The sequence below is a fragment of the Pleurodeles waltl genome, chromosome 7, assembly GCF_031143425.1.
Source record: "Pleurodeles waltl isolate 20211129_DDA chromosome 7, aPleWal1.hap1.20221129, whole genome shotgun sequence".
NCBI lineage: Eukaryota > Metazoa > Chordata > Amphibia > Caudata > Salamandridae > Pleurodeles > Pleurodeles waltl.
The window spans coordinates 1044876141-1044888815 of NC_090446.1; the positions used below are offsets into that span (position 1 = coordinate 1044876141).

Sequence of the window (12675 nt, forward strand, 5' to 3'; positions counted from 1 at the left end):
GTGGAAATGAAGAGGTGCCAACATCCCCAACGGAAGCAGACCATGGAAAAGAGGCAAAAAAACAAGTCCCACTACATCAATGGAAAAGGACACTGGTTAAAAAAAAAAAAAACAGCAGTAGAATCCTGAATGATACAAGGGTTATTATACGATTCCCAGAAAGAGCACTGAGCAAGTTCGCAGTAGGGAATAAATCATCATAAAAGAATGGCCAAAAGCATTCCCCAATTGCTCCGAAGAGCAGTGACTGGAAATTACTCCAACACAAGGCAGAGCCCTGTAAAGAGCAGAATCTCTTAGACGAATCACCTATCAGCAAAACAGAAAACTCAACTTTAAGAGGTCTAAGACCCAGACCAGGTCAGAAAAGAATAATGAAACCCGTCCCCCATAGTGGGGTTAATAAACAGAACACCTGCAATGCAGGAGCACCAGCCTGAGTGCTAGAATATGATAAGAAGAAAAGTGCCTACGAAGAGCAACAACACCGTACCAGGTGTCACATTATAATTAGAAGCACAGCACCACACTGGCAATAGGAAAAGTGCAACAAAGAAAAAATGCAACTGCTCTTGAACAAGGGAACAATCGTAAGACGACTCTGTAAAATGAAGAGGACTTAAAACTCCCACCATGAGCATCTCTAAAGCGGCACAAGGCCGAGTCGGCAAGCGTGCCAAAAAGGGAGGTGCCATCAAAAGGCATATCAAGTAAAGATGCATGCACAGCTTTGAGAAATTTGAAGAATGCAACCATGCCCTTCTTTGCAGCGCTAACTAACAAGCCATAACTCTTCCAACAGAATCTGTGGTATCCATACCACATCTGACACTAAGCTTGGCAGCCTGCTGACCATCCCCTACAGATGCGTTAGAGCTTGTATAGCTTCATCAGACTGAGAAGGCAAAATGTGGTCCACTGAGTCGTACAAAGCGGGGAGAAGCGGGCAAGGACACCCGATGTGTTGGTTGAACACAAGGCACAACTGGATGAAGCGAAAATACACATATCAGAAGCATCCAGCTGTATGGCTTCTCGCTCTGGGGGGACAGGAGAAACCTGAGTAAAACCTTGTGCAGAAAAAGCAGTTTGCACCACAAAACTTTGAGTAGTGGGATGCCACTGGAGGCATGATGGATCCTACGTTGCTGGCCATTCTCTATGCGAAACCGAGCGCTCCACAGGAGAACCAGATATTGTGGGTCCCAACTCCCAAAAGGATATCACAGAGCCTCACAATAAGAAAGGACCGGCTCCACAGAAGAGTGGTCAGGATGTCAGACATCTAGTAAAGGGTCCGTGGACAATTGCACAGTAGGAATTTGTAAATTTAACACTCTTGACACATGTTTTGACAAAAGCAGAACCAGCCTCTGAAGCACACCCAGGGGATGATAGGAGGCTGGAAGCCGGCAAAGTGTCTAGACCACTAGCATTGGCTAAGTCAACTAACCAATACGATTAAGGAAGCAGAATGGCGCAGGAATTGGGAGGCTGAGAATGAAAGCCGGGCCCCTCCAATGTAAGAACTGGAGAGGGGGCCTCCGAAGACAGAAATGCAGATTGGAGAATAGCCAACTCCAACGGTGCCTACGTCGGGATGGAGAGACCTCGACATTGGAAAGGGTGTTGTCCGACTCCGGGGATACAATAATCAGGGCAATGGACATCGAGAACAAAGCTGCTGGTGAGAACCCAGTCAGGCCACCCATCACCTACTGAGAGCCCGAAGGCGCTCCAGAGGGAGGGGTAGGCCCAAAAATAGCATGCAAGAAAGAGTAATAGTCCCGCATCTGAGCCAGAGTCGCACTGGTGCCAGGATAAAGTGGGAGGCATGGGGTCAACTCCTGCGCAGGTTCGTCCTGAGAGGAACGTGAGGAGCCGCGCGTGAAGCCAGAGGAGGATGCAATTTCGACCGATGACGACCCTTGCCTGGAGACGCCATAGGATCTGTAGATTTCAATGGAGCCATACGCGAGCGACTCCCGGAACGGTCGCTAGGACAAGTCGTAGATGAAGGACTACAACACCAACAAGAGTCTTGTGAAGACATGCGGCACCTGTGTTGCAAGGAGCTTCATCTGCCTTTCCCACAACGCCTTAGGCCTCAAACACTGACAGGTGTCACAGTCATCAGTATCATGGTGGGTGACCAAGCACCACAAATAAACAGAGTAGGGGTCCGTGACAGACATTTGCCGAGTACAGGAACCACAAGGCTTAAAGCCATAAGGCATAAACACTGTCACAACAACAAAAACCGTTAAATGGGAGGCAAACAATTGGCCAGAGGTAACTGCTTCACCAGTGCTGCTGAAAAAAATGTCCCGATCCAGTCTGGTGCCTGGGGAGAATTCTAAGGTAAGGAATCTGCGGCTAGTTGTCTATCAGATGTGTGTTTTAAATACTACTCAGTACAATATTTCAGATAGGATTCATAGCCTGAAAATGGGCAACTCTTAAAGCATCTGGATATAAGCCACTTCCAGCCTGAGAGAAGTAGTCTAACTCAAAGAACCGCTATTTAGAGAACAATCCAAGGATACCTCACAGCTGTAATCCAAGAACCACGTATCCTACATCTGGCTCTTGGAGTATCTTCCACCACATGGATTTGTTACTTCTCATAAAATGTTTTCTCTGTTGGTTGTTACTGTTAATTTAAGAGATTCAGAGTGTAACATTAACTTTTTAGTAGAACCTTAACAGCATTGGGTATATTTGATTTTCATTGCTTTTTCTGTCTCTTTTTGTTGGATAGTGACTAAAGGGAGTAAAAGGAATACAACAATCTTCACAAAAATGTACAAGTGAACAATTTAATGATAAATAAAATATAAAGTACTTCTGAAGACTGGATACTTAGAAAAACGGGCACAATAAATGCACTATAAATGTGATGATTATATTCAAATTCTTAAGGCGTATCAGTGCTTTACATTTTTTTTTTTTTACCTTTCAGATGCAAGTACAATACATCAATAATGATTATATAAAGTGTGCTGCTTTGGGGGCAGTGAACAGATGATGTCCTTTCCTAATAGCTTAAGAATTGAAATTTCTCTTATTTTACATTGCCAATGCTAGGCAAGCAACATTTCATTTTCATAAAAATACTCTACTGATTCCTTCGGTCTGAAAAAAAAATATTATTGCTGATAACCATCTGAACAATATTTGAGTAGTCCCAGCACTCCATATACTTCAATGTGACACAAAACACATTAAAAACAAAATGCAATGGAATACATACAGAAAACGGCACTGGCATGACCATGTTTCCTCCATAAACTGTAGGTACATAAAGATAACTGGTCCCAGTGTGTGGATCTATCCTTTGTACAGGGCTCGGAGATTTGCCCAAGTTTGGGTGAGGTCCAAGGGGAGGAGTAAATGCCCGGATAGGATTGCCAATCAGCACTGAAGGATTTGGTTGAACTAAAGTTAGAGGAACAATAAAATAAATTAGCAATTACTGAAAACATCTTTATGATTTAGAAAAGGTATGCACACCTCTTTCTGAAATTGGCTGTAACTAATGAAGCATTAAGGAGATTCCTTTTTTATTTCCTATATTAAGCAAAACAATTATGTTCACAAAAAATTGATTGTTTCCTGCTAAAGATGTTCAATGGGTAATTTCATCTACAAACGTGGAAAAAATATTATCACTAAGTAATGATATACTGGAACTACAGAAACTTATTGTGTTGCATGAATACTTCAGCAAGCCACCAATAGGTTATAAGTCCCTAATTTAGCTTTCATACAACCAGTAGCAAAACAAGAAGCTATATTCAATGCAAAAGATTGGGGTAACCCACACAACATTAGTCCTTGCCCACCGGAAGAAATTGTGACTTAGTGGGACTTGCACATCTCCAGAAACATGGCACTGCCCTATGCCTCGCAAAGCTTTAAGAGGATATGATACATGGCTATCATGTGAAACCAATTCAATAAAGGATTTAATTTCTTTGCACATGTCCCTTTATTAGATAATTTAAGGGTACTCATTTTCTACAACTACTCAAGGACAAACATCTAAATTCTAGGGCCTCAGCAGCAGTCAATCTTTCAAAAAGGAGTAAAGGAACAATTTCTTACTTGCAATCCTACTTCTCCTCCAGAGGAATTATCAATGTCATAAGCACGGAATTGTCTCTGCTGCGAACAAGATCCCGGAGATACATAGTGTAGGAAAGTAGCCTCTTTTTAGCAGGTTACCCCCACTTTTTGCCTGATGTAAGTGTGTTTTGACTGTGTTCACTGGGATCCTGCTAACTAGGACCCCTGTGACTATGCTCCCCCCCTTTAAATTTGGTTGCTTTGACCACACACACCCCACATTTGACATACTGGTGCCCCCTTGTATGTCCCTAGTATATGGTACCCAGCACACTGGGGCACCAGGAGTACCCCATGGGCTGCATCATGTATTATGCCACTCATGGGGAGCCCATGCAAAGTGTATCTGCAGGTCTGCTATTGCAGCCTGCATGAAAGGGTGCATGCACCCTGAAGGAAAGTACCCTCTTTTGTGGAATGGTTACCTCCATTTTCTGCCTGTTGTCAGTGTGTTTGACTGTGTCTAGTGGGATCCTGCTAACCAGGACCCCAGTAGTTTTGCTCTCTCCTGTAAATGGTACCTTTTTCTTCCCTAAATTGGCATACAAGTACGTCCCTAGTATATGGTTCCTAGCTACCCAGGGCATTAGGGCTCCAGGGGATACTTATGGGCTGCAGCAGTTATTCTGCCACCCATAGGGAGCCCATGCAAAGGGTTCTGCAGGCCTGCCATTGAAGTCTGCGTGAAACAGGTGCATGCACCCATATTTCACTACAGGTCACTGCACCAGGTCCGCCCTATGGTAGACCCTCTCAGCCCAAAGGACAGGGTGCAAGTACCTGTGTGTGTGAGGGCACCCCTGCACTAGCAGAGGTGCCCCACAAACTCCAGGCCCACTTTCCTGGACTGTGGGGACATCATTTTATGTGTGTACTGGACATAGGTCACTACCTATGTCCAGCTGCATAATGGTAACTCCGAACTTGGGCATGTTTGGTATCAAACATGTTGGAATCATACCCCAATACCGTTGCAAGTATTGGAAGTATGATTCCATGCACTCTGGGGGATCCTTGGAGGACCACCAGCATTGCTACCACCAGCCTTACACGGTTTTCAGGGCAGTCCAGCTGCTGCCACCCCTCAGACAGGTTTTTGCCCTCCTGCTGTTTAATCTGATCAAGCCCAGGAAGGAAGAACAAAGGATTTCCTTTGGGAGAGGGAGGTAACACCATCTCTCTTTGGAAATAGGTGTGACTGGCATTGGACGGGTTGCCTCCCCAAGCCACTGGTTTGCTTTGAAAGGCACATTTGGTGCCCTCCGTGCATGAACCGGTCCACACCAGTTCAAGGATCCCCAGTCCCTGCTCTGACATTAAACTGTACAATGTAGAGGGGAGTGAACACTCCCCTGTACATCACCACCCCAGGGGTGGTGCCCAGAGCTCCTTCAGAGGGTCCCTGGGTTCTGCCATCTTGTTTCCAAAGTTCGCAGGGAACTCTGGGAACATCTGAGTGGCCAGTCCAGGCAGTAGACAGCAGAGCCCCCTTCTGATAGGTGCTTACCTGATTAGGTGACCAATCCCCCTTTCAGGGCTGTTTGGGGTCTCTCTCTTGGGTAGGTCCTCAGATGTGGCTTGCAAGACACCAGCAGGATTCATCTGCAACCTCTACTTCGACTTCTGGCCACTGGAACTGCGACTGGACCCTCCAGGAACCGACAATGCTGCAAACAACGAAGAAGGCTCTTCTGCAACTTTGTTTCCATGTCTCCTACCAGCTTTGCAACATTTTCCCAGCCGTGCATCCTCAGAAGGCCTCAATGCTTCAGCGTGCACATGAGAAAGGAATCTCCCTTGGAGTGAAGGAGTCACTCCTCTGCAACCGCAGGCATCTACCGCAAGCGATGAACAGCTGCGTGGATCTCCCCTCATATTGAGGTGCGTGGATCCTGCATCACGGGTGGTGGTCCGGAGAAGTCCTCTTGGTCATTCTGCCAGCTGCCCAACTTTAGTGGAAGTAAGGCTTTGCCTTCCCACGCAGGACAGCACCCCCCATGCATCTCATCATTTGCAGCTGCCAAGGCTTGTTAGCATCTCCTCCAAGGGATCTTCAGGCAACGTTCAGCTCCAGCCAGCACTCCTTCCTGCAAAGCACACACTTCTGTGTGGTTCTCTGGTGGCGTGGGATCCTCCTTTTGTAGTGCTGCGTGGGCTCCTTCTGCGACTCCTGTGTCCCTGTCCTCTGGGACTCCTGTGGGAGCTGCCTCTTCTCCTGTGGACTCTCTATGACTCTGAGGGTCTCCTGTGACTCCCCCCTCCTGGGTTGGCACCCGGCAGCACCGCTTTTCTACTAACTGCGAGTTTGCGTTTACCAAGGCTTATTGGTAGAATTCCTGCACCAGCACCCATCTGCAATCTTCACTCCAGCGTGGAACATCATCTACATCCATCAGGAACTCTTCTCCAGGGCTGCAGTGCTAACCTTTTCTTCATCACCGCTGACCAACTTCTGCAAGTATAGCTGGGGGGGTGGTAGCTCCTACTCCTCCTGGACACCACTGTGACTCTTGGACTTGGTCCCCACTCTCCACAGGTCTTCAGGAAGCCACTGCTGGTCTTCTTGCAGCCTTCTCTGAGTGTCTTCTTTTTCCACCTTTTGGGTGGTTTGGGAAAATCCAGTGATTTACTCCTGCTTTCTTGGTCACTGGGGCATACTGTGTTACTTACCTCTGTGGTTTTCTAGTACTCCCAGCTCCCCTCTACACATTCCACTTACCTAGGTGGGGTCCTGGGTTTGCATTCCATATTTTTAGTATATAGTTTGTGTTCCCCCTAAGGTCACTATTGGATATTACAATTTGCGCTGTTTTCTAACCATTTCTATGCCAATTTCTGATTACTAGTGTATATATTTAGTGTATTACTTACCTCCTATTGGAGGGTTGCCCTTCTAGTATTCTGTTCCAAAAATAAAGTATGTTTATTTTTGTACAACTGAGTGTTTCTTTCATGTGTGTAAGTGCTGTGTGACTACAGCGGTACTGCATGAGCTGAGCATGTCTCCTAGTTAATCCTTGGCTGCTACCTATGGAGAGCCTGGCTTCTAGACACTGCCTACACTACACTAATAGGGCATACCTCGACCTGGTATAAGGTGTAAGTACTTTAGGTACCCACCACACACCAGACCAGCTTCTGATTGATAGATAGATAGATAGATAGATAGATAGATAGATAGATAGATAGATAGATAGATAGATAGATATCAAAGGTTTCAGGGACGTTATAGTTGGAAATAGAATTGAAAAGATCACAGAAATTCACTGAAAAAACCTAAAGGTTACAGGCAAGTTATAGTTAGGCATACATTTCAAACATACAAAACCATAGAAATTCACCAGTTATAGTTATCTCAAGTAACTATAACTCATGCCCCAAGGTAACTATAACTCGCACCCTTGCCATCTGGGGCTATCTGGGATAGCGGGGGAGGCCTCAAGGACTTCTCCGCAGTCCCTACATATCTTGTTTTTTTTAAATGTTATAAACTGCCCTTTACAGGCTATCTAGGACCGCGGGGAAGCCTCAAGGTCACCCCTGCGGTCCCTCACTATTAATATTATTTTTTTACTACATGCCCTTTACGGGCTAGCTGGGACCATGGGGGATGCCTCAAGGAATCTGCAGAACAGAATCTAGCTTTGTCCCAAATTTGGTGTAATTCTGCTCTGTGGTTCGGACTGTAGGTTTGTCTAAATGTTCCATGGAAAAATGAATGGGGAAACACCCCCCCACTCACACCCCTCCCCCCCCCCCACTCCCCTTGGTCCCCGCTTGACAGATATTCCCAAAACTTTCAAGACAGCAGACAAACTGAACAAAGTATAAGTTTTGAAAATTTTGAGGAAGATTTGTCAAGCGGTACTAAAGTTAATGGCAAAACAAAAAAAGCTCTGATTATGGAAACTAGGTCTTAATTATAACAACCTAGTGGCAACCACCACTAGTTAAAATATATACATATATTTATCTGCATACACACACACACATATGTATTATATACAACACATATTAGAAGAATAGCACACTTTAAATGATAAAACATATCCTTGCAGGCTAATAAAAGCTAATATTTATCTAAAAAATATTTTAAGTTTTAAAAAGGAGTAAACTGCATCCAAATAGTCACTAATTTAATAAAAAGTGACCAGGAACATTTCACACACCATTTTTGTTTAAAACAAAACAAAGGGAAAGCAGGGCAATATTAAAAAGACAAGCAGCATAGTTCCTATTTCAACCAATATGGCCGTGTGGAAGTGACCCACGCTAGCTCCGCCAAACACCCTGCAGCTGCAGACCAAGCCAATGTCATCGACCCATTATCTCCATAGACTCAATCGCTGAAATTCAGGGAAGACAAAGCAACTCCCTGAAGCTTCCGAATCTTCCCTAATGGTAACAGAAAGCATATGAGACCTGGGATCAGCTGACGCGTGGCCTGATACAATATGGCAGCGGTACGGTGGAGAAGCACAACGACCGCGCGGAGGCCCCGAGACAGCACTAATGGGGGCCCAACACCAGCGAGAGACAAAAGCGGTATTCAGAGCCCAGAGAGGGAGGATCGGCTGTGGTGAATGGCCCCTGGGGTGAGGGGTTTCCTCCCGGCCACCTGATCACTCCGCAAACAGTGAAGCGACAGAGATCAACTGAATCTTGGTCGGTAGGAGTCAGTACTGGCCCCCAGCCTGAAAATGTTCTTAACCACAGGTACGCGATGAGGGCTTGGGGGACAGCGGCAGCTCTCTAAGGGACCGAGAAGGCATACCAGACAGCCATGCCTGTGTGCCTGACCTTAATATGGCAGCTAGTGCAACTCAGCCCGTCCCGTTAAGAATGTAAGAACTGGCTCAGGGGCTTAGATTGCATATCAGGGGGAACATAATATTACTGCTACTTCACTTTAGGGGCATCTTTAAACTGTGATGATTTGTTGCCAATTTCACGCACCCTGCAGAGTCATCAATCTACGAGAGGCACCCAGACTGCTTACCTGGCCTGCTCAGTGTTGGAAGGGAGCGGTGGGGAGATCCTGAGGAGGACGTACAAATAAGTACAAGTTACTTACCTTTGGTAATGATATATGTGGTAGAGACATATTCTAGTTGCAGATTCCCTACCTTAGAATTCACCCAGGCTCCAGACTGGATCTGGAGATTTTTCTTCAAGCAGTACCGTTAGGGGGCTTCGGTCGACTCCGCGGGCCTCGTGGTCGCCGCAATGACTTTGAGATCATATATAGGCGTCACCCCGGCACGCTGACGTCAGTTTCTCTTCAAAACTTTCCACGCCAGTAGCGTGGAGCCATGAAGAACACTGAGAATGGTGCACCAAACTAGTGCCTTACAAGGAAGTTCCTGTCCCTAGAAATTAGTGCGCAGTGGGGGGAGGATAGGCGGGCCGGTAAGGAATCTGCAACTAGAATATGTCTCTACCAGATATATCGTTACCCAAGGGAAGTAACTTATATATCTGATAGAGACTTCTAGTTGCAGATTCCTTACCTTAGAATAGATACCCGAGCAATATCATCCCCGTTGGTAGGCTGCGAACCAAGATCACACCAAAAAAGTCCTGCAGGACCGCACGGCAACAATAGCCATCTCTGAGAATCTGATTGTCCACGCAGTAATGCTTGGTGAAAGTATGTAAAAACGCCCACGTTGCCGCCTCGCAGATATCCAGGACTGAAATTCCATGTGCTAACGCTATGGAAACAGCAGTTGCTCTGGTTGAGTGAGCACGCAAATCCTCAGGGGGTTGCTTTTTCACCAAAGCGTAGCACATTTTGATGCAGAGGACTATCCATTGGGAGATGGACCTCTTCTGCACCGTCTTTCCTTTCTTCGCACCCACATAACCCACAAAGAGTTGATTGTCCATCCGGAAATCTTTGGTACGATTTAGGTAGAACGCCAATGCTCTTTTTGGATCCAGACAGTGGAGTCTCTCCTCCTCATGAGAGGGATGTGGGGTACGTAAAAAGTAGGCAAGGTGATAGACTGGCAGGAAAAGGTGTCACTACCATGGGAAGAAAGGAAGCCCTGGTACGAAGCGCCACTTTGTCAGGATGCACTACTGGGAATTTTGGCTTTGAAGAAAGAGCCTGAAGCTCACTCGCTCTGCGAGCAGAGGCGATGGCAATGAAGAAGGCAGGGTCAAGAGCCATAGAGAACGTTTGTGGAGCGCCTTGAAAGGAGCACACATGAGGTATGTGAGAACCAAGTTCAAATCCCACTCGGGCATTGTGAATGGAACAGGAGGACAAATATGTGTGAGGCCTTTAAGAAACCTCCCAACAATGGGAGATTTGGATAGAGAAAGTTGGTCTGGTAGCCCTAAGAAGGCAGAGATGGCAGACAAATATTCCTTGAGGGGCCCAGTGCAGTGGCCTGCTGGGCAAGAGCAAGCATAAAGAGGAGAACCCCTGAGAGAGGTGCAGAGAGGGGATCAACAGACTTGTTGATACACCATGCCACAAATCTTTTCCAACAACAGGTGTATACAGTTTTGGTGGAGGGATGCCTGGCTGCCCAGATGACAATACAGACTTCGGGTGGAAGGTCAAAACCCATCAAGAACCACCGCTCAATCTCCACGCAAGGAGGCAGAGACTGGACAGGTTCCGGTGGATAACTATCCCCTGCTGTTGCAACAGAAGATCTTCCCGCAGGGGCAGTTTGATTGGAGGATAGATGGCCATACTCAAAAGCTCGGGATACCAGACTCTTAGTGCCCAGTTTGGACCCACCAGGATAACTTGGGCCCGGTCTTGCCTGATCTTCTTCAGAACTCTGGGCATAAGTGGTATTGGCAGGAAGGCATACAGGAGGCCTGAGTTCCACTCGTGTCGAAAAGCATAGCCAAGTGAGTGCTGCCTTGGAAACTCCAATGCGCAAAACAGCTGACATTGCGTGTTCTCTGCGGAGCCAAACAGATCTAACCAAGGCTCTCCCCACTGTTGAAAGAGGCCTCGAGCCACCTCTGGATTGAGACGCCGTTCGTGATTGACTATGCATCGATCGCTGAGCTTGTCTGCTCTGATGTTCAGAGAGCCTGCCAGATGTTGAACAACCAGGGAAATGCCCTGGAGTTCCAGCCCTATCTAGAGGCGAAAAACCTCTTGACAAAGGGTCCACGACCCCACTCCGCCCTGCTTGTTGCAGTACTACATGGTGGTGGTGCTGTCGGTGAACACCTGCACCACTTTGTCACTGAGAGAAGGAAGGAAGGAAGGAAGGAATGCTTTCAATGTAAGTGGGATCGCCCGGAACTCCAAACGGTTGATGTGGAGACCAGAGGCCTCTGATCTCTGCCTCTCCCATGTAGCCGCCCCATCCCAGGAGAGACGCATCTGTCACTAATGTGAGATCTGGTTGGGGGTGGGAGAGGGATCTGCAAATGACCCAATTTGGATTCAACAACCACCACTGCAGGTCTTTCGCAGTTCCCTCAGAGATCTGAACCATGTCGGAGAAATTCCCCTGATGCTGCACCCACTGGAACTTCAGGTCCCACTGCAGAGTCCGCATATACCACCTGGCATGTTGGACCAGCAGGATGCAGGAGGCTATGAGGCCAGTAGCCTCAGAGTCATTCTCACCCAAATCCAGGACAGAGGCTGACAAATAGGTAAATTAGTACGAATGCCCTGGACTCACTTTTCGGGAGGATAAGCCCAAAACTACAGTGTGTCCAGAACAGCCCTGATGAAAGGGAGCGTCTGATAGGGAGTCAGGTGTGACTTTGGCACGTTTATAGTGAACCCCAGCGAATGCAGGAGGTTTGTCGTAGTCTGGAGGTGGGAGATGACTTTCTGTGGCCTGTCCGCCTTCAACAGCCAGTCGTCGAGCCCGCTGGCTCCCTGATCCATGACCTTGTGGGATTCCCCCATCCGCAGCTGCGCAGGGGCTCTACAGTATGCGCCGGTCGAGCCAGATGTAAAGGAACATGGTTGGGTGACCCCTCCGTAGCGATAAAAGGGGCGAAAGGTGCTCTGTTGGGGGCGAGGAGCAGCTGCGAGGCCAAGGGCCCTTAGCCCAGGAGTCCCTAAAGGGCTCGAGCGCTGAGTCCGCCTTGTCTCCAAAGAGATGGGTACCATCAAAGGGCATGTCCATCAAGGATAACTATACTGTAAATCTTCAAGTGGTTACCCCTACAATGGGGGAAGCTTTGATTTCAATTCTACCCAAACCGGGGAAAGATCCACAACTCTCTGCATCCTACTGGCCAGTTGCATTACTTAAAATCAATGCCAAATTATACACATAAATATTGGCCACTAGGTTGGAAGATATCTTACAGGAAATTATACACTCAGATCAATCTGAATTCATTAAAGGAAGACAGACTCATTGTAATCTGTGACGAGTTATACCTCTAATCGAGAACGCTAAAAAAAAGATGTATATTCCAACAATACTTTTGGCACTGGATCCAGAAAAATCCTTTGACTGGGTGGATTGGGCTTTTCTTTTCCACACATTACGCAAGTTTGGCTGTGGGGATCCTTTCCTAAGAATGGTATAGGCTAACTATGAC

General features: G+C 47.0%; 1 protein-coding gene across 8 annotated transcripts in view; it reads right to left on the reverse strand.

The window, feature by feature from the left end:
• HELZ (helicase with zinc finger) overlaps positions 1 to 12675 on the reverse strand; it is a 1413339-nt gene that overhangs the window by 328794 nt on the left and 1071870 nt on the right. For all 8 annotated transcript variants that reach the window (XM_069199901.1, XM_069199892.1, XM_069199898.1 and 5 more), the window contains one exon: positions 3254 to 3438. In XM_069199901.1, the coding sequence (XP_069056002.1) occupies positions 3254 to 3438 (185 nt within the window). The remainder of the gene's footprint in view (positions 1 to 3253; positions 3439 to 12675) is intronic.